Below are 21,468 nucleotides of genomic sequence, written 5' to 3'. Positions count from 1 at the left end.
TTGAAGGCCACTGGGGCTGAGTGTCTTTCCTGTGCAACTAATGGGCCAGATTGGTGATTTTATTGCAATGTGAAGGATTCCTCTTTCTAAGGTATTCAGGAAGCTCTTATAACTCCTCCCCTGGGCTAACTTCTGTCACTCATCATTGACCTGTGACCTCTCTCTCCCAGGCTGCACAGGGTAGCTGGCTGTCCGTCCCTGAGGACTGGCCCTTACCTGCATGTTGTTCCAGGCAGCCTCCCCGCGGCCCCGGACGCAGCTCTCCAGCCTCAGTGGGGAGCCCAGGGCCCCATGCTTCGTGTCGGCACACAGCCCCGTGCCCACATTGTGGATCTGAAAGAGACAGAAGGAACGAGGGGACCAGTGAGCACCAGGAGCTCTCCCTCCTCCTTTCTTGATAACAATTCTTATTAGAAGTGGCTCTCCTTCCCTGATTCTCCTGAGTTCTCCAAGGCAGCATGTGACTGCTCCCCACACCCACCCCACCCTAGGACCTAAAAGATACCCTCCTGGGACTCTGCTGGGGTGGGAGGAGGGAACCCTACAGAGACATCAGATAGGGAGAGCTCTGCAGTGTCTTAAAAAAGCTGGCCCTGGGCTGGGGGACGTGCCCTGTGCCTCTCAATAAGGGAATACTCAGTGCAGAGAGGAGCTCCTCCAGAGTCTGCTTGGTCTTAGAGCCTGCAGAGTCACGGGGTGGCAGTGGGAGGGGCTAGAGGTGGGTGGGGGGCGGGATTCAAGGGACTCCCTGGTTCTCCTCCCAGAGAATTTGATTCGCTAGGTCCAGCAATCGAATTTTATTCCCATTTCAGGTGATCCAGGGACCATACCTTGAAAACCACCCTAGAAAAGGACATGACATCTTTGCTGTAGGGTCTTGGGCTCTCGGCCTTTTATAGCAGGTGAGTGGAAAAGGGTTCTCGATCCCAGGAACAACAGGAGTTGCAGTGAGATGGGTGTGGTGTGGTAGGAGGAGCACCTGCTGGGAGCGGAAGGCCTAGCAGCCCCCAGTTAGCCAGCCCTCACTAGCTGACGGCCACCGCGGAGCTGTCACACCCTGGAGTTCCTGCCTCATAGAAGCACTCCGATTTTGATGGAGGGTTTGGAGTTGTGGTGGCCGTGAAAACGTGCCACTCCGTTGTCCTGCTGCAGGGAGTCTGACTGCCCAGCGGCCGTGTTCTGAATCCAGTGTGTCTGACCGGAGGCCATGCTCCCGTGGGCTGCTTCCAGCCAGCATCTGAGGGTGGCGGGGTACCGTGGTAGGCCCGTTCCTGACGGGTGCCAGACTCCTGTGAGCTGGCTTGAAGACTGCTCTGTTACTTGGCACTCCTCCTACCCCACCCCTTCTTCCTCCTTCCCCCCTTCCCAGAGGGCAGACCAGCCCCACAGTGAATCTCCCAGCCTCTCCTGGCTCCCTTCTCATTTCTTCTCTCAGGTGTTCCCCCAACCAGTCTCTTGGTGTCTGTTTCTCAGAGGACTGGACCTAATATAGGGGAGAAAGCCCATAAACTGGCAAAGAAATGAAGAGCTTTATGAGGGAAGTCAATAAGACACATCATCTAGAATATTTGTGCAGGTGGCGGGTAGGGCTGGCCAGACAGCTTAGTCAGGAAAGGTCCCTCTAACTTTCAGTGTGAAGTTGAACAAGTCATACCTGGTGTTTCTGCCGGCCCAAATGCATGTGTCCTTCCTCTGGTAACAGCACCCTGATTTTCTATGGGGCTACCGCTCCTTGCCCACCCTGTGGCCTGTCAGAGTATCTGTCCTACCTCTGCTTGTCCCCTTCCTCCAGTGGCCGAAGGGATCACCGCAGAGCTAAGAATAAGACCTGTGCTGGCTTTACTGGGAAGGAGGCATAGGCTCTCTGCTGATTGGCCAAGCTGAGGGTTTGTCAACCATCTTGCTGTCCTCAGCATGAGGCTAACACGAAAGGAAGCAGAGATAAACAGGAGAAAAAGAAACTGACATCATTTGAGCCCCTGGATCCAGGTGTGTCTGAAGCCACAGCTACCCAAAGTTTCTATGAGAGTTAATAATTTTCTCTTTTCAATTTAAAAAAATTAAAAAATTTTTTTTTCTCTCTTCATTTTAAATTGCACTTCTGTCACCTACAAGTGAAGGAGATCCAACTCTGATGCTCCTTGTCCCCAAGCCTCAATATATGCATCTATAAGGGAGTGCGTCCTCTCAGCTCAGAGACTCAGGAGCCAGAACCTGGTGATGCAGTGCTTCTCCCCCTTGAAGACGGCCTGCCTCCCTCAGCAGGACTGGCTTTATGAGTGTGTGACATGGGCAACGGCCCAGGGCCCCTCACGCAGAAGGGCCTGTCATTGGTTTAAAGTTCTTCTATCGTTGTCTTAAAATTTTTTTAAAAAAGATTTATTTTTTTTTAGAGAGGGGAGAGGGGCAGAGGGAGAGTTAGAATCTCAAGCAGACTCCCCGCTGACCATGGAGCCCCATTTGGGGCTCCATCTCACAACCCTGAGCTGAAACCAAGAGTCGGACACTCAACTGACTGAGCCACCCAGGCGTTCCATCATTGTCTTGAGATTTTAGTAATTTGGTTTTTGAATTTGTAAGTGAAATCTGATAGGACAAGGGAGCCTGCGCGTGAGCAGACTGAAGACACTGCACGGGCATCCGCCGTACCTCTCTTCCGCGTTTGCATACAGCATCTGTGACGCCCCACAAGCACAGAATCCCGGGGGTCCCTCGTGCATGGCAGTTCGGCAAGACTCAAGTTATGGCTATAACTAAGTGGGGTGCCGGCAGGTCTAAAGACCGGACTTTCCTTTCCAACCAGAGTTAGACTGCACAAAGGAGGTCCATGGCATTCTGGGCCGAGGAGCTCTATCGTTTCCTCTTACTTGTGTTACTGCCCTGGACCAGCCACCACTTTCCTCGCCAGCAGCAGATAACCACACAGAAGGAAGGAAGAATAGGACAGCCCATAGTACGCTGTCCTTCCACCCTTCCTCACTCATCAGCAAGCTGCAGGGAGAGCGTCTTGATAGAAAGTACGCATTATCAACAAGTGAAAGAAGATCAGCTGAGTCAGTTTCGTGCAGGGTTTGCATTGTTTTCCTAAGAAATACATATGCACATACAAGGGTTGAAATACAGATTGTGAAATTTCACCCATCTGGCACGTGAGTTAAATGCTCTTCTGTTTGCATTTAAAACTGGCACTGCAGAATATGAAGATGAATGGTAAAATTTCTGCTAATAATGTAAGGTTTTAGTTTTTCCCTACTTAGAACATTAAAGAGCAAATTAAAAACCCCACTGCCACAAGGCTAGAGACAATCAGGACAGCTGCATCTGCATGTCGCATTGGGCCCCACTTCTGTAGCTGGCCAGGCTCTCCGGACTCACCTCCCCCCAAGCTGCGGCGGGGGGCTCCACGGGCGGGTAGAATTTGGGCAGGTCCCAGGCGATCTTGGTCATAAACCACTTGAAAGTCTTGCAGTTAAGGGAGCTGCGCAGCTTCTTCTGGGCGGCGACGTCCCCGGCAGAGAGGTGGCGGTACTCGGGCCGGCGCTGGTAAATGTGCTCGGCGTACTCGTCCATCCACACTTCCGCCACTCGCTTCAGGTTCTGGAGGGCGACAGGCAGGTGGAAGGGTCAGGCCCTCTGAGGGGCCGAGGCCAAGGGGTGGGGGTGGGCCAAGGGTCCTGGAAGTTGAGGTTAATCCTTCTTATTTTATGTTGCATCAAAGACCCCAGCTCCACCGTGTTTATAAAGCCCTCTATATTTAATTACTTATGCATGGGTTTAGGACTCTACAACTTCCGGCTGAATAAAAGACGGCTGGTGTCTCCCCGCCCATCTTCCATCCCCTTTTTGTTTCCTCTGCCTCACTGTCTTCTCAGGTGGCTTCAGGAAAAGAACTTGAACCTGCCCCACTAACGGGAACCAGCCACAGGCATAGGGATTGGTCAGCAGTGAGCACGTGACCCACACCAAGCCAATCAGAATCCAGAGGTGTCAGCCTTGGCAATTCTGGCACCACAGGGAAGAAATGCTCTGTTTCTGCTTGGATTGCTGTGTAAGATCTGACGGCCAGAGCTTCTGGGCCATAGGAAAACCCGACCAACGTTGAGTGAATGAAGCAGAGCTGAAGCCTAGACAAGGAACACATTCCTCCTTTTAGTACCTGAACCCAGCCATGCCTGAAGACAGCACTATCCTCGGACTTTCCATTCACAGAAGTCGGTAAATTCCCTTTATGTTTATGCCAATGTGAGTTCGGTTTCTGTCATTTTCTACGAGTGCTGACCAAGTTGCCTGGCGAAAACAAATTATAATCTGCAACTGAAAGGTTGCAGGCTCTGGAATTTTAAATAATCCTCTGAGGTGTAAAAGTCGCTATTTTTGTTATGAAACACAAGGATAATCAATAAAAAAATGACAACCACATTATTGGCAAGTAGAGGCAGCAGGCAGGAAAACAGCCTGTTTGTGAGCAGATTTGGAGACAGAGGAGAAGTGAATTCTTTGTGTAACTGGGAGGAAGATTCCTCATTCCATCTGTAGTTGTATATACCGCCTGCTGAGAACCACAGATGCCTGGTTCTGGAAGAACACAGCTACGGGGTTCAGGTGAAATTCTCTGCTCCAAAACATCTTCCTCCAACTCCTGGCTGTTGTCAGAAACCTGCCCTCCAACTCAACATTCAACTCTCCAGGCTTTATCTCTATCATAAACCACCCCCCCACCCCCACTGCAATCCAAATTGTCTTCTGAAGGTAAGAGGGAGTTAGCATTTTAAGCTGTATCAATCATTCACACCTCAGTGTAAATGACTGCTCCAGAAGCAGCAGGTAAGGCAGGGGTTGGCAAGTATTTTTTGTAAAGGGTTAGATTATAAATATTTGAGGCTTTGCGGACCACATGGTCTCAACCCTGAGGTAGCTATAAAGGAGCCCTACACATTATGTAAATGAGTGGGTGTGGCTGTATTCCAATAAAACTTTATGGACATTGAAATTTGATTTTCACGTATCACAAAATATTCTTCTTTCATTTTTTCATCCTATTTAAAAATGTAAAAACCGGGGCGCCTGGGTGGCACAGCGGTTAAGCGTCTGCCTTCCGCTCAGGGCGTGATCCTGGCGTTATGGGATCGAGCCCCACATCAGGCTTTTCCGCTATGAGCCTGCTTCTTCCTCTCCCACTCCCCCTGCTTGTGTTCCCTCTCTCTCTGGCTATCTCTATCTCTGTCGAATAAATAAATAAAAATATTAAAAAATAAAAAAAAAATAAAAAATAAAAAAAAATAAAAATGTAAAAACCATTCTTAACTCACGGGCCACACAAAAACAGTTTTCTGACTCTTGAGCAGCGACAAAGGAAGCCAGCAGGAAGGGGGGCCCCATGCCAAAGACAAAATTCACCAACTCCTCCATTTTGCTGACTCTCGAGTTTGGGACTAGGAAGCCATGAAATTTCCTTGCCAAGGCCTCATTCTTTCTGAGTGCTGAAGAGGTTGGCAGTGGGTTAGAGATAATTAAAGAACAGTGTTATACCTGCCAGGCCCCTGCACGGCAAAGGCTGGGCTTAATTTAAAACTGCCCCGAGGAAGCTGAAAGCCTAAAAAAGCCTGCACACCTGAAGACTCTCCTTTTTCCAGTCTGCCCACCCAGGTCCTTTGACACACTCATTTGCTCAGGCCACGGGGATGATGAGGAACTGCTATAGTCTCCTCTCCAACCACAGGCTAAAGTGGCCAATCTGACCAAGGAGAGGTGCCTAAATCCACCAGTGACTATAAAAGAATCGAATCACACAATATTTTCATTTTAATTGATCTTTAAATTACTATTTTAATGAATGTTGCATTTTCTAGACATGCCTCTCCCAGCTCTTGAACTTTTGTGCAGCTGACTGTCTGGACCAAAGTAAAGGACTGTGCACTTCTATTACACCTCTCCTTGCTAGAGTCACACAGGGACTCTGAGATTTTAGGAGGCTGCGTGTTCCTCTCATCCCTCCCCCAGACACCTCCCTAGTTCAGGGTCCCAGTCCTGTCTGAAGCAGCTCTGCTCTTCTTGTGTTTACGTTACAGAGATTTGCCCAGATCCTTGGACTAAGAGGCCCCTGTCTTTTTTTGCAAGTTTGAGTGGGTTTCTGTTGCTGCCTTCCCTAAGATCCCTCTCACAGGGGCAGAGACAAGAAGGATTTTAGCAAATTTAGTAAACAAACTAAGACTGGCTACTTGTTCTTGAGGCAGTGAGCTGCTGCTTAGCTCATTCTTCTTGAATTGCCACTTCACTGCTCTCTAGCTGTTTGTCTTTCTGGAATCTGACAACTTTAGTAAGACTGCTGTTTCTTTCTTTATGTTTGCACATTTAGGACTTTTAGGCAACCTCTCCTCAAATCTATCAAAATGATCTTCTAGGAGATAATGCTCTAGGATCTGGCCGTTAAAACAAGAAGCAAACATTTACGGTATGATCTGCTACTCAACGAGGGTAGTTAGATATTATGATAAATTCAGCGGTGCTTGATTCAGGCATCTTTGTGGTCCTGTAAACAGACGTAGGGTGCCCCCTCTGATTGTTACTGGTTTAAAGTCACCAGGAGACCGATACGATAACAGACAGTTGAAAAAGAAGTTTGAATGTTTAAACACAGAATTCAGAGAAGACATTGAAATAAACTTCCCAGTCTTGTTAACAGATGGTGACATTAGTACTAACAACAGCAGCCACTGTTTAAGGGACAATTGCTCTGTGCCAGGCACGGGTCAGACCTAAGTGGGTTAATGTCTCCACATTTCACTTTCCTCATCTCTCAAATGGGGATTAAAAGCACATGAGAATTAAGTTCGATAAATATGTAAGATTCTTTGCATGATGTCTAGCTCACAGGAAGTTTTTATGTGTTACTACAGTTAGCTATTATCCATTGAATTCATCTATGGTTCAATAAACAGGAGGTCGTGGTGCCTTTTAACCAGGTGGGCCTTATAAATGACCAGATAAGAAGAGGCTGCTTCGGAAATGATCCTGCTCAGGGGTCAGAGGTGTCCCCACAGTCCCACCATTTCCTGTAGCTGAGAGTCGCGCTCTCGGGCTTACTGAGCGACTTTGCGCTGTTTTCCTGTCTGGCATCTTTCTCTGGGCTTGCCAATGGGATCTCAGAAGAAACGTGATCCCTACCGCTCCTGCTGAATCTAGAACCCGCCCGCCCTGCCTCCGTGTCGGATGGGCTGTTCGAAGTTCCGAGGGCAGATGCGGCTGTCGTTGGAACCTTCTACCACTAGAGGGCACTGCTGGCCCTCTTTTTCTTCAACGCGGGCTACTCCGGAGGGAGCTCAGCTCCCACCCGCGGATGGAACCTGGGGGTCCCGCTGCCTGGTGGAGCCGCCCAGTCTTCCGTGTAACTCGCAGGACCGAGGCTCTTCCCGACCCGGGCCTACAGTTCTGCACGTCATCGATTGTCAGGTGATACGAGGGGGAGGCGGCGGCCTGGCCGAAGGAGGTTTCTGGACTGATGACAAACAGGCTCCCAGGAGGGTCTCTGTCGGGAGGGGTCTCCACCAGGCACAGCTGGGCCGGTTACCCGCTTACCTTTCCAGCTTCCCCCAGACCTCTCTGTGGCCCTCTTTACCTTCTGGGGTCCTCTCTGCCCCATTTTTCTTTTGTGGTCACCTTTTTTTTTTTTTTTTCTCAAGATACTTAATATTTTAAAATTTAAGGTTTAGGGTAAGATCATTAATACAAAAACCAGAACCTTCGAATAGGCCTCTGGCTAACAGAGTTCTGTGTGTAGCCAGTGGCCAATTTAATTCAAGCAATGATTAATACAAACCATTTTAAGGTAATGAAATAGTTTGACACACAGAATTTTTGGCAGTGAAAGTCGGGGAGGGGGCGGGGAGAAGAGAAAGACATTGACATTTATTAGCCACCCTCCTGCCAGGAACTTTTAAGTGCCTTGCCTCAGGCTTTCCCCAACACACCACTCCACCTGTATTAATATTTATCTAATGGGTTTCTTTAAATCACACCTGGTCTAACTTTGCACCTACTTCAGCTTTATCCTAAGTAATCATATCTGTAAAATCACAAGTTTCTACACTAATGCATATCAATTTCTAATGCACATTAAACACATGTAAATAAAAATGTTCCTATGTCTGGCACCTAAAATGATCTTGTCTGCAACACTTGGGGAAACTGTGCCATCTCCTTAATTCTCTGCAATGCTAAGAGTTGTGAAAAATTAGCTTCCTTTGAACAAAAGAGGAAACACAAGCTCAGAGGAGTTAAGCAACCCTCTCAAGGTCATAGCAAATGAGTGGTTAAGCAGGGATTTAAGTAAGCTATTTTAAATTGGATTTCACCTAGAGAGTTGGGGGTGGGTGTGGGATGCACATCCTCACACCCGAGTCACTTGGCTTGGAGTCCCAGGTGTCGCAGGAGGTCTCTGCTGTGCTGATGGGCAGACCCCTGCCCCCTCCCCATCCAGGGAAGCCACCACCTTACCCGGGCCAGGCTGACTCCAGCGGGAACCTTGTAGGGGACATACTTCCTGTAGATATGGCCCACCCTGGAGCAGGGGATGTCCTCCATTCGGCCCCCACACATCCACACCTGCAGGGTGGGAAGGGAGAGAGAAGATGATATTTCTGCCTCTCATTCGCCATTGCCCCCAAAGGCCACTGTCCCTTCCTTCCATGCATTCATCAAAAGCATCAGCTTGGACTGTCTACTAAAGCCCCCATTCACAGAGCAAGGAGGAAAACACAGTAGTAACAACAGCAGTTTTAAATAGCTGACAGCGTTGAGTGCTTACTCGTTGCCAAACGCTACGGTACAAGCTCCCCATGCACGACCGTATCTAAGCCTCATCAGAAACCCTATGAAGTGGGTAGTAACGGAGCTCCATTGTAAAGAAGGAAAAACCGAGGCTCAGAGAAGCTAAGAGGCTTGTCTGAGGTCGCAAGGTTAGTGGGTGGCGGAGCCAGAATTTAAACCCAGCTTCGGCTGACTGCAGAGTCTGAGCTCTGAGTGAGTGCAGGTGCGTGGAGAGCTGTTTTGAGAGTTCTAAGGCGGCAGTGGGGGCTCAGTGGGAAGGACTACGGGGATCGCTTAGTGATGTCTGCCACAGGTGTGAGAGGGCAAGAGACGGCACATAGGCTCTGTATATTTACTGACTGTGGCATCCGATTCCAGAGTTTCCTCTCAGATCTGTAAGCCTCCTGCTGGGTCACCCTGAGCAGAGGCGGCAGCCTCCCTGCCCCGACTTCTCTGGAGTCTGGCTTCCTAAGCCACGCAGCTGGTATCACCGTAGAGAGGAATCTCAAGTTTCTCCTTGTGTTTCCCTCCATAGCTGGCATCACAAAGAGCTCCTGAGTTCTACTGTATGCTGGTCTGATGGCAATCTGGGAATTCTTCGTAAGTACGCTGACTCACACCCGCTGAGGGACCCAGGCTAAACGGACCCTCCTCAGCAGTCTTGGCTTCCAGTCCTGACTCAGTCACTTACCAGGTTTGTGACTTTGATCTCTGAGACTCAGTTTCCTCATCTGTAGAGCATGAAATGAAACCGGCCGTGGGGATGCGGTATCGCATGTCAAGTGCTTACTTGGCACAAGGCTTGGCACACAGTCACAGCTGTGACACGCACCACAGTGATGCATTCAGACCTCTGACTAATACGTGTGGAGAGTCCGCTACAGGCCCAGCAGCGTGCGGGGCACATTCAGGGTAAGTCCGTCAAGGCCCTTGCTCTCCTGGAGGGTGAGTATGGTGCCCAGCTCCGGGACGGCCCCCCGTGAGCCTCGTCTTCTGGCATTTGCACCTTTAGGCAGCTCCCTCCCAAATGTGTCCCGTGAGCCAGACCCGGGTAACCAACAGAAAAGTGCATTAATGATGGTCATCAAAGACACCGTGGCTTCCACCTTCCTCCTTCGGACCAGTTGCTTTGGGGCACCCAGCTGCCGTGCTGTGAGGACACTCAAGCAGCTCGTGGAGAGGACCAGGTAGGTGGTGAGGAGCTGAGGCCTCCTGCCCATTGTGCCAACGTGCCAGCTACGAGAGTGAGCCTCTTAGAGAGTGACCCTCCTGTCCCGGTCCAGCCTTCAGAGGCCCGTGGCCCTGGCCGACACCTTGACGGCAACCTTGAGACAGACCCAAGCAGAGCTGTCCTGCTAAGCCGCTCCCAACTCCCTGAGCCGCACAAACCTTGCAGTACTGTTTACTGCTGCTTTAGGAGGGCATACTGGGGGTGTTTTTTCCTGTGGCAGTAGTTAACTAATACAAAGGCAGTTTCGAATAGTGATGTGTGCTCTAAGGGAGCCAAAGCAAGGACAGATTCCCTGTATGGATCTATGAGAGGTCCGGTTACCTGCACCGGTCAGGGAAACCCTCACTTCGAAGGGAATATTAGATACAAGACTTAAATCGTGAGAAGGTAAAAATAACATAAAGATCCAAGGGGTGAGAAAACAGGTGGCGAGAAGAGCAAGTGAAAAGGCCCTGAGGTTGGCTTAATCACTGAATACAGAAAGCCAGAGGCCTGGAGCAGGAGCAGAGATGGGAGGGGAGGTCAGAGAGATGAGCAGGGACAATCATAAGAGTCTCACAGGGCAAAATATGGAGTCTTCACCGAAAGTGTTCAGTGAGGGTGACAATATAATCCAATTTCTATTTTACCAAGATGACTCTGCCTGTGGGGTGGAGGATGGGCTAGGGTACAGGCTTGGGGGAGGGAGGGCCTGGGAGGCTCTTGCAGATAGAGACAGTCACTCATCGGTTTTGTGGACGCGGTGGTGATGGTAGGAGTCAGCTGTACTTGGGACATTATATATATATGTATATGTATATATATATGATAGCTATTTATTTATTTATTTATTTATTTATTTAAAATAGGCTCCACACCCAGTGCGGGGCCCAGTGCAGGGCCCAGTGCAGGGCCCAGTGCGGGGCTTGAACTCATGACCCTGAGATCAAGACCTGAGCTGAGATCAAGAGTTGGTTGCTCAACCAACTGAGCCACCCAGGCGCCCCTTTGGACACTATTACTAATGTTATTACCAAGTTCCCTCGTTTATGAATGAGGAGTAGCGGTGGGGACATCTACAACCCTGATTCTGTGCAAAAGAGCATTTTCTAGCTTGAACAGCTCAATGGGAAATTGGGGATCTGGTTTCATGTCTTAATTAATTCACAGGCTCTAGAAGGGCTGCTTTTCCACCTCATGCACCTGGGTGTCCTCAGTCCCTCGTTACCCTCTGCCAGCCACTGTCTCCAACCACCCTGGATGTACCGCCTCCCAGGCTTCCTGCAAGGGGATATGTATGCATGGGGCTGCAATTAGTGGAAGTGCTGCCTGGAGAAATGCAATTATAGTCTGATCTTGGGGGAGAAAAAAAAATTGAGCAAGTCAATAGAACAGAACATTGGTCTTGAGATAATGGGCTCCTGATGGTAGATTAATGTCAAGGCCAAGCCAAGAAGTTTATTTTCAAAGCAGGAGATATTGATCAGGCGCCAGCATCCCATAACAATAACTCTTCCTTTATACAAAATGACTGATGCGGAAGTGATGCTTTTGTCTGCTGGATATTGCCCAGCTAGCCGGTGGGCTGCCCCTGCCTTTCAGGAGGCAGAGTGGCGCTGAGCAGGTGGGGGACATCTTGCCCCGCTCTATTTTTGACCATCTCCTGGGCAGTTGACTAGGCCGGCATCCAGCTCCCCGGACTCCATATTAAACTCGCATTAGCTAACGAGGCTGCATCTCTGCTCTGCCTGGCAGGGAACCTTCCTTTATGTAGTCAATGATCAATCTCCAAATCCTTCTCTTTGCTGTGACCTCTGGTTTCTTTGGCCCTGACCATGCTGGCCATCAGCCTGAAGGTTCCTGAAGAACCAGGGTGCCCTTGATCTGAGAGGTCTGAGGTATCCCAAACACCCTCACATTCCCAGCATGTCTGGAGCCTAGAAGGAGTCCTGGTTTGGGATGACAGGTTTACTCCTCAGCTTCCCTGCCCTGAACATGAGCCACCGACAGCCAACTCAGGATGGGAAGTGCCTTCAGACACAGAGACACCTGTTCAGCTGAAGCTGCTGTAACTCCCGAGTCCTCTGGGAGCACCTGAACAGCCTGAAAAGGGCCCTGTGTAGGGCGCACCCAACTCTTTACAACTCCCTCTAGCATCTTCCATGATGGTCAGCACCTCTATGGTGCTTGTTGGTTATCTGGCAGGATCCCAAGACTGGAAGGGACTCACCCTCCAGGAACAGGACAAAAGCTGAGGCACAGAACGGTGTCCTGACTCGCCCTGGGCTGGGGTGTGGCCAGAAGTGGTCTTGATCCCAGGTCCCGCGGTTCTGCTCTCAGCCCTGGTCTCCCGTCTGTGTACCGTTAGGGCCCTCTCCTGCCTTCCTTCACAGACGAGGCAGCTGCCCTCAAGACCCAGGACAGCCATGGCACGGGGGCTATGAGCACACAGCCCTGCCCATTCCCAATACCACCTCGAGCAGCTCTGTGGCCGGCACAAGGCCTTCACCCGGGGAGCTGCAGTCTGCTGTGACCGGGTAATGACGGCTCGCTACGGCCTTGAAAGGCTGCTCACATGGCATGAGACAGTCGTGAAAAGTACTTAGCTTGATGCCTGGCCGTAGCAGACTTGACTATGTTCATCATTCCCGTTTGCAAAAGAATGAGAAATACCATCACCTTGAAATGATACAGCATTTGCCCCTTTGCCCAACACCATCATGGTTTTTATTCTATGGCCTGATTTCTGAAACGGAGAAACTGAGGCTCAGAGAGTGAAGTGGCTTTTCTAACTTGGTGGCAGAACCTGCAGCTGACGAGAATGACAGGACCAGGTGGGGCTGGCACAGTCATGGGGCACCACTGGGGGCCCGGCTGCCCCAGGGTGCTCGCCTCTCCCCCAGGTAACACACGGGCAGGAGAAGAATCCAGTTGGTGCCAAAGAGAAGCGGGAGGCGCAGCCAGCAGCAGCCAGACCACGTGTGGCTGGGACCCCCTCATATTTGGATGCAGATGCACACAGACTACCGAGATGACATATTTGCAACCCCTCTCTGCTGTTGGCTTCCTTCCCTCCTTCCCTGTCCAGCCCCTCGCCGGCCTCCACACCCACGGGGCACACAGCTGCCTGCTCTGGGCGCCGCGCTGCTCCACCACGAGGAGTGCGCAAACACCCCCCGTCAGCTCGTTTCTTGGTGCTCTTCTCCCCTGCAGAACAGCCTTCTCACTTCTCGTGGAAGCACCATGCCACTAGACAAGTACAAATCTAATTGTAAAAGCTTGCTCCCCATTCATTTTCATTGCTGCTTTGATTTATTTTATTAGCAAACTTCTTTTGTGTGATGACAGGCTTCACTGCAGTGTCTATAAAAGACAATTACTTGCTCTTATCTCCTAAACTGAGGAGGAAAGAAACAAGTGGTGATGTGCATCTGGAAGACACACGGGGGCCCAGAGAGCGTGTGGCAGAAGGGCCCGTCCTGTGGGGGAACCTCCCTCTGTTGAGGTCATGGCTGCCTGGACGCCACCAGGCCCGGGTGGCCGTCCTACCTGCCGATGGCCAGGAGAAGACGACAGCCGGCCACCGCTTCTGCTCTTGGCATACGGGCTGAGGACCCCTATAGAGTTCAAGCCCTGTTCAGCTGCACTTGGGGGAAATAACAGTAATGACCACCGGTTATTCGGCGTTGTCTGTGTGCTCAGGAGGGACACGGGGCTGCTGTTAGGAGCTTGGTTCTGGAGTAAGGACTGAGGTCTAATCCAGGCTCTTAAGCAAGCTTCGGAAGTCTGAAAGCCTCAGTTTCCCTGTCTGCAAAATGGGATGCATTCTCGTGTTTGCCTCCCGGGGTTGTGACGAGGCTGAAATGAGGTAATCCCGAAGCACAGAGGGCCGTGAGCAGTGCATACGGGGTTCTCTGGGCGCACGGCAGCTGGCAGGCACTCCCCTCAGGGAAGAAGAAATGGTGTTACATCCATGTTTTCCGAGGCTCATGTTGTTTTGAATGTATTAGTTTGTTTTAAGCAACAAGATGCTCTTTCAGAGAGTCTTACCAGCATGAAAGGACCTCACTCATGCTAGTTTTAGATGTTGATAATGGTTACTGGATACAGCTGGTAAAGAGTAGGAAAAAAGTTTTACTTTATTTTTAAAAGCCATTTGAATTTACTAAGTTAATATTTTATATAATATAGTTTTAAGCACATGAGTATCTAAATTAATAAATTGTTTGACTAATTCAACCATATCCTTAGGTTTATAGACAAGTTGGCCAAAAAAAAAAAAAAAAAAAAAAAGGGCGGTGGTTGCCTTACATTAGGGTCTTGTTTCTTAAACTAATAAATTCAGTCAAGAGGCAGGGTCCCTGAGGTTTGACTCATACTTTGAATAGAGCACTCTCATAACCGCCCAGCGAGGGAGGTGCTATCATACCTTCTACATGTGAGGAACCCGAGGCCTGGCGAGACCCAGTGCCTTCCCCAAGGTCCCTCCGCTCATAAATGGCAGAGCCCAGAATGGAATCTGGGGTTGGGTCCCCCAGAACTAGGCAGCTCTGAGACCTCCAGGGAGACCACACCTTCCTGGTTTAACCTTTCTTGAGCCTGGTCCTGACCCTATTATGGTCTTCTGCCAAGCCCCCTATCAACATCTGTCTCACCTGCAGAACAGGCATCCCTGGCTTGCAAACAAGGCTCTCTGCCACCTGTTCCTCTGCTCTTGGTCACCTCCGGCCCTCTCCACACCCCCTGCACTCAGGTTGTGGACGCTGCTGAGAACCAGCTGCCGTCCGTTCACTTTTCTGCTCTGCAGGGCAGCTTTGCTTTTCTTTCCATCAGTAATGCAGCCCACACAAATCTATCCTTTCTTTCTTTCTCTTTCCTTTCCTTTCTTTTCATTCATTCATTCATTCATTCATTCATTCATTCACACATGGACTAGTCATTGGTCAGCCTTGCTCTAAAAGCCTGTCTGAAGAAATGGAATAGAAACTCGTTGCCAAGGGTGGACCCAATGACCCAAGAATATAACTGGGTGAAGGTGCTGGGACATGCTGGCCAACCGGCCAAGTGGCCTCCCCGTTCGTTCTGTCCTTCCACACCCAAGCCTGAGCACTCTCTCTGTACAAGACTCCACATATTCATCACAGCCAGAGTTTTCACCCTTGGGAACATCAGAATCGCCTGGAAAGCTGGTTAAAATAGAGTGCTGGGCCCCACCCTTAGGGTGTCTAACTCAGCAGGTCTGGGGTGGAGCCTGAGAATTTGCATGTCTAACAAGTTCTCGGCTGCCGCAGATACTGCTGGTCTGGGGCCCACACTCTAAGCACCAGCACATACTGGAATGTGACGGCCTCCCTCAGGATAATGGTACTAGCGAGTTCACGCAGACAGCCCTGGGAGTTTGGGGTTATTAAGTGCCCTCGTAGATGAGAAGATACCGCTTCAGCAGAAAGGGCAAGGGAGCCGTCCAAGGTCTCACTGAGGGTTCGCTCCAGAGCTGGGCCTGGAGCCAAGGTCTTCCGCCTCTGTCTCGTCAGCCTCAAAGCTGCTCCTGCTCCTATCTTCCTGCACCTGCAGCCCGATCACATCAGCCGCAACAATGCCAACATTAACAGCCACCGTTTACCGAGCATTTATCATGTGCCAAGCCCTGAGCTAAGGTGTTAACACGGTTTGACTGACATTATGTTCACACCCACACTATGAAGTAAGGATGATTCTATCCCCATTTGATAGCTATGGAGTTAAGTGCAGAGAGGTTAGGTCACTTCCCCAAGGCCACACAGTGACGAGCTGATCATGCCTGCACAAGAACCCAGGAGGTTTGACTCTGTGGGCCACGTACTTAATCCTGGGGTGTTGTCACATGAGGGTTCTGATCGGAACAGCTCCCACTCAGCGAGTGCCTCCTTTTTGCCTGGCTCTAGGCCAGGTAAATGTTTCATGCCATTTAGTTCTTACAGCAAAGCTCTGAAGAAGTTACTCTCGCCACTTTTAGTGATGAATGACTGAGACATGGAGAGACAGGTGTGTGCGGCTGGGAAGCCATGGAAGACAGACGGCCCTTGGGCCTTTGAGCCACCTTCCTGGAGGAATGGTGGGGGATGCAGGCTCCCACAGACAGAGATGTTCATGGAATTTCAAAGGGCTTGCTCAGAGTCACGAGCAGAATGCCTTCCCTGTCCCTAGCAGGCGGCTCTTGGAAAGGCTGGGCACCTGTAGCCCGGAGGTAAATGCTGCACACAGCAGAGCATGTGCCCGGCATCCTTGGATAACCCAGGGAAGGAAGGAGCTGGCACCGGGGGTCCAGCAGCGACACTGCAGCTAGTCTGAGTCAGGGGGCTGCAAGGGGGAGGGGAGAGAGATGCGGAAAGGTATTGGCATGCAGGTGCTTGGATAGAGGTCCCGGATCGCCTTCTGCCTCTTGTGCTGGTCTCTGGAAATCGTTTCTCCCTCCTGTGTGGCACCTTAACTCCCCTCGGGGCTGGTCCTGACTCTCTCTAGGCCGGGCCGGCCTTTCCTCCACATCTTCTACCACGAGAAATGAGATGAGCATGGGGCTGTTTAGGGTCAGGACATCTGGGATCTAGCCGAGGGTCCCTGGCCCAGTCACCAGACCACTAAAGGCGTCAGGTCACAACATCACCTGTAACCAGTTTCTGGGGGTGCTCCTACCTTCTTTCCACATTCTTCCATTTAATCCTCCTGATGCTGCTGTGAATTTTACAGAAGGAAAACCTGAGCATTTTCTTTTTTAAAATCTGCCCCAAATCTGCAGCCTGGGACTGCGTTGGGCTTTGACAGCTCTATCCAACAAAGCAAACCGAGGCCCCCGACACCTCCTGTCTCTACTCACACGGGACGGGTTTCCCTCTCCAACAAGGCTGTCCTCCGTCTCCTCATGTGGCATTCCGTTACTCCCTTGCTTACGTGAGCCTGCCGCAGGGGAGCCCCAGGGTGGCACGTCTGTCCTCTGAGGGCAGCAGCTGCTGCCTCTGCCTCCTCGAATCCGCCCTGCAGAGGTGTGCTCAGTCCTCCCCTCGGGTCTCCTCACTGTCACTGCCTTCTCTGGAGGCCTGCCGGGGCGGGGGGGTGGGGCTCATCCCTGAACTTGCAAATGGCTCAAACACAGCATTGGGATGTATATGGCGAGGGAGCACGGGGAGGGCGGAAAACCAACATTTTTTCCTTCTTAGTTAAAAAAAAAAATTGTAATTTTTTCCTGATTATAGAAGTGATATGTACCTATGATGAACATACTCATTGTTACAGAAACATTAGTAGAAGGGGATGACCGCATCTGGAGCCCCCCCCGCCCCCTGCCCGCCGATGCCGCGAGGGACAGGAAGCCTTCGCGGTGCTGTGGGTCCGAGCACAGACTCCGTCTGAGTCCGACACGCAGGGCTGACACCCCTGTTCCAGCTGTGTGAGTCCGTGGAAGTGATTTAACCCGAGCCTCAGCGTCCTCATCTACAAAAGGGAGAAAATCAGAGCACTGCCTTGGGTGTATCGCGGAGGCTAAATGACGGTGTGTGAAGAGTGCCGTGCACACAGCTCCACACATTTCTAGGGCGCGTGCCCAGGAAACATTAGCTGCTGTGAGGAGAGTCTCGGGGTTTTTGTTTGCTGGTTTGCCTTTACCATATTTTTAAACATTAAGCATGAAATCATAGTACGTATACACAATTTTTTGCTTCTGTTTAAACTTAATTTTGGAGGCATCTAACTTTTTAAAATATAATACTCCATTGTTTAGATGTGCTCTAACTTATTTACACCCTTAGGATGTACATTGGGGTCATTTTCAATCTCTCCCTACTAGAAGTAAGGCCTCGATAAATAGCTTCTGCCTAAATCTTTGCTCATCCTTGCAGCTGTCTCTCTTAGATAAACCCCTGGGTGTGGAATTTTCGGTCAAAGAATGTGCTTGGTTTGGCATGGAACAGATTTTGCCAAATTGCTGTGAACGAGAGCTAGCCACGTACACTGTTGCAGAGCCCACCTCTCTCCTGCCAGCTCGTCCATATTGTCCTGTGGGTACTTTCTCTCTCTTGGACCGCAGACTTGAAGCTATCCTAACCCTGGTCTCCTGGGGACACTGTGCCGTCTTCCTTCTGGCTCATCCTACTGCTACCGCCTCTAATCCAAACCACTCTTGTACCTGTGTAAGTCAAAGGGCTTTCCCCACAGCATCTTATTTGATTCCATCTCGTGGGATAGCAAGGAAAGTCGTAACAGCACTGTCTGGGAAGTGAGGGCCAGAGAGGTCAAGCGGTTGGTCTAGGGCCCCCAGATGGATGGATGGAGAGCTGAGATGAGAAGCCAGCGCCCTGCCTTCTTGCCGAGTACCCTTCCCACCACACCACCATTACGCAAAAATGGTGATGTAAGTCTGGGAAGGGCAGGGCGAAGGAAGTTTTATCAGATAGGAACTGATGCCACTAAGTTATTTAAAACACCTACTATGGGCCAGACAATGGGTCTAGAGATAGCCTCCAGGAAGCTCACAGTCCAGTGGGGAAGACAGGCCACCCCTTGGGTCATGCCAACATGAGGAATTCAGAGCCAAGCCAGGACTGATGTTGGGGTGGACCCTGGCCAGCACAGGGAGCTCAGGTAAGGCTGAATGTGGGCTGGCCGGACTAAGGAAAGGCATTTCAAGAACAGTGAACAGTGTGTGCTTCCAGAGATGGCCTGACATGTAAGCCTAGGACTTGTGAGCAGTTCCACATGGCTGGGCACACACATCTGTGGTTTGCTCCGCCCCCACAATCATTCTCCTTCTAGATACAGTGCCTGCACTTTCCTTTGGGGAAAGTCCTGTCTCCAGGATGGGCAAGGAACCAGCAGGCCAGTGAGACTCAACCTGGGGACTTCTATAAGAATGATCAGAAAGACAAACTCTCTTTCCAATGGGATGCTGGGTATTTCCATGAGAGAAAGCCTGCCCTGAGCAGGAAGCCAACCTAGATGAAAGCAGAGTCAAGGGACTGAGAGAGAGGGAGACCAGCGGAGATGGGTTAGTCCCTGGATCCAGCCAGGCCTGAAAGGTCTGGCTGGGAATTTCAATTTTGTGAGCCAATTGATTCTGATTTTTCACTTAAATCGGATTGACTAGGACTTGGGTCATTTGTAACCAAGAGTGCAGACTAATGCAATGGGGTGAGAGGACAGGGGGAGGGTGGAGAGAAAAGCAGGGGTCAGTTCATGGAGGCAGGTACAGGCAGGCTATGGAGTTAAGGATTTAACCAGCCACTAGAACTGGGAAGATTCTGACTGCCACCCCGGAGAACTCTGATAGTGTGACTGTGCCTTTTGGAAACAAAATCTCTCCTGGCTGAGAGAGAGAGAGAAAGGGAAAGGGGAAAAAAAATCAATGACTCTTCCAGAAATTTCAGAACCTTCAGAATACCTCTTGTAGGGTTTTCCCATCAGGATAGATGGCCTACTCTGGAATTGGAGCCAAAGTATTAATTCATCAGACCAATGGCACATATCAATTTATCTTAATTTCTGAAAATACACTCGAGCCTTTCAGACCAGTCTCTTTTCTGTCACCAAGAAGAAAAGAGGTCTCAGCAGAGATGAAGCAGAGGGAACATGGCCCTTTCAAAATGTTCCACTCTGGCTGAAACGGAACCCCGGCATTGCGGGGAGGCGTCTCTGGCAGAGGAATGGGCTTTCCCGTGCCCTCAGCATGGTGGGCAGGCCGTCCGCGGGGGCTTGGGAGACAATGCCCTGGGAGATGAGCAGCCACGGGCTCGGGCAACTCACGCTCTCCAAGCCAGGAGCGAGAAAACTGAGGGAGGAAAGCCCCCCTTCCAGACCTGGGAGCCTCCTCATTACACAGAACCCTTTCCCCTCGAGAGTGAAGCACATGAATTGGATCAAATGAAACAGGAGCCAGCCTCCTTCCCCCTCCCGGATGTGCGACTTCCAATATGGCTTCATTACCGAGTCTTTTGTAAATAAACTGTGTGGAGAAAAATGCCATTTGTTCTGCTGTAATTGCCTGATGAGCATCATTAGATGGGTCTTTGAAACACACAGAATGAAATCATTTTGGGTTTAGGAATTCCTTTGTGCAAAGCCTTCTCCTTTCGCTATCCTCCAGAGAGGGCGTTTCTCAAAGGGGACTTCGTGACCATGGAGGCTGGTTTCTGGCCAGTGGCGCACCTGCTTTGCGTGACACACCAACACAGATTTATTCAGTGCCTTCTCCATGTCAGGCAACCCTTTAGGTACCTGGGACACAGCAGTGAGTGAAACACACACACATTCCTGCCCTACTGGCGTTGCCATTCTGGCGAGCACTCAGAACACAGGCGTGCCCATTTCTGGGTACACACTTGGTAGAAAACTTCATAAATCAAGTTTGTTTGATTGCTGGATTGAGGAACTGTGAGGTTAAAACTCTCTTGATTCCCTGTGTGTGATTTCACTGTACCCATAAGGATGTGACATTTGGAAACCTAGACTGCATGGGCTAGGGATCTCAAAAAAATGACATGTGTGCCATCACTTGCCAGACCAGCACCCATGGCAGACATCACTAATCAATCACTGCTTTTTCTGATTAGCTCGGATGCAGCTTCAGAATACACAGCACCACAGTGCTGGGTAGCCCCTAGCCCTGAGCAGATCAGAGTTGGCTGCGAGAGGAAACCTATTTGCTATTTCTCACTTAACCTGTCAGTAATTCACTTCACTGAGAGGCTGCAGAATATCCCAGTGAATGAAGAACAACCCAGGAGGAGGCAAACACAGAAGACGGGGGAGACACTGCAGCCGACTTCTCAGGCTCGTTTTCCTCTCAAGTGTCCTTCTCTCCCTCTCCTGTTCCTACAGAGGCCTAGGAAACGTGGCAGGTCTGAGTGTGGGCTCTGCAGTCAAGGACACCTGGGGCCAGGTGCTGGTTCCATTACCCCACCTGTGTGTGGCTCAGACACCTCAAGTGGTCTGAGCCCCACTTGCCTCCCTGTGAAATGGGTATAATGAAGACATCCCTCTGCTAGGGATGCTGGGAGGATTAAATAAGCCAGCCCGTGTGAAGGGCTTGGCACAGTGTCCCGTCAGCTCTGAGCAGGGCTGAAATCTAGAACTTGTTTGCAGCTGGGGTCCGCTCTGACTGGTTGGGGCCTGGGCCCTCATCCCCGTTAAATACTTCGAATATCGCCCCTGGACATGAGTGTTAGTTAGTTTAGGGGCTGGTCCCCTTATGGGAGACAGCTTCAGAACTCCAGAGGTAAAACCGACACAGCTTGCCCTTCAAACCAAAATAAAGTTGTGGTAGAATTCCAGGTGGTTGTCTTCTTGCTAATCAAGGGTTTACGATCCCCAGTTCTGATCAGCTCAACCAGTGGTGTGCACAGTGACAGTAATGATGTCAATATGAAAACCATCTTCGGGATGTTGTTGAGAAGAACCCAGCCGGCATGGGCGCATCTAATCCTCCG

The 21,468-nt window shown here is 50.5% G+C and overlaps 1 protein-coding gene across 2 annotated transcripts in view; it reads right to left on the bottom strand.

Moving 5' to 3' along the window:
- Positions 1–21,468, bottom strand: part of GALNT10 (polypeptide N-acetylgalactosaminyltransferase 10) — a 212,482-nt gene that overhangs the window by 9,768 nt on the left and 181,246 nt on the right. For both annotated transcript variants that reach the window (XM_026510837.4, XM_057312279.1), the window contains 3 exons: positions 8,494–8,601; positions 3,376–3,597; positions 217–333 (listed from right to left, as the gene is read on the bottom strand). In XM_026510837.4, coding sequence (XP_026366622.2) covers positions 217–333; positions 3,376–3,597; positions 8,494–8,601 — 447 coding nt within the window. The remainder of the gene's footprint in view (positions 1–216; positions 334–3,375; positions 3,598–8,493; positions 8,602–21,468) is intronic.

This window comes from Ursus arctos, unplaced genomic scaffold (genome assembly GCF_023065955.2).
Source record: "Ursus arctos isolate Adak ecotype North America unplaced genomic scaffold, UrsArc2.0 scaffold_15, whole genome shotgun sequence".
Classification (NCBI taxonomy): domain Eukaryota; kingdom Metazoa; phylum Chordata; class Mammalia; order Carnivora; family Ursidae; genus Ursus; species Ursus arctos.
The sequence above is the reverse complement of the archived record's forward strand: the minus strand, read 5'-3'. Positions and strand labels throughout refer to the sequence as shown.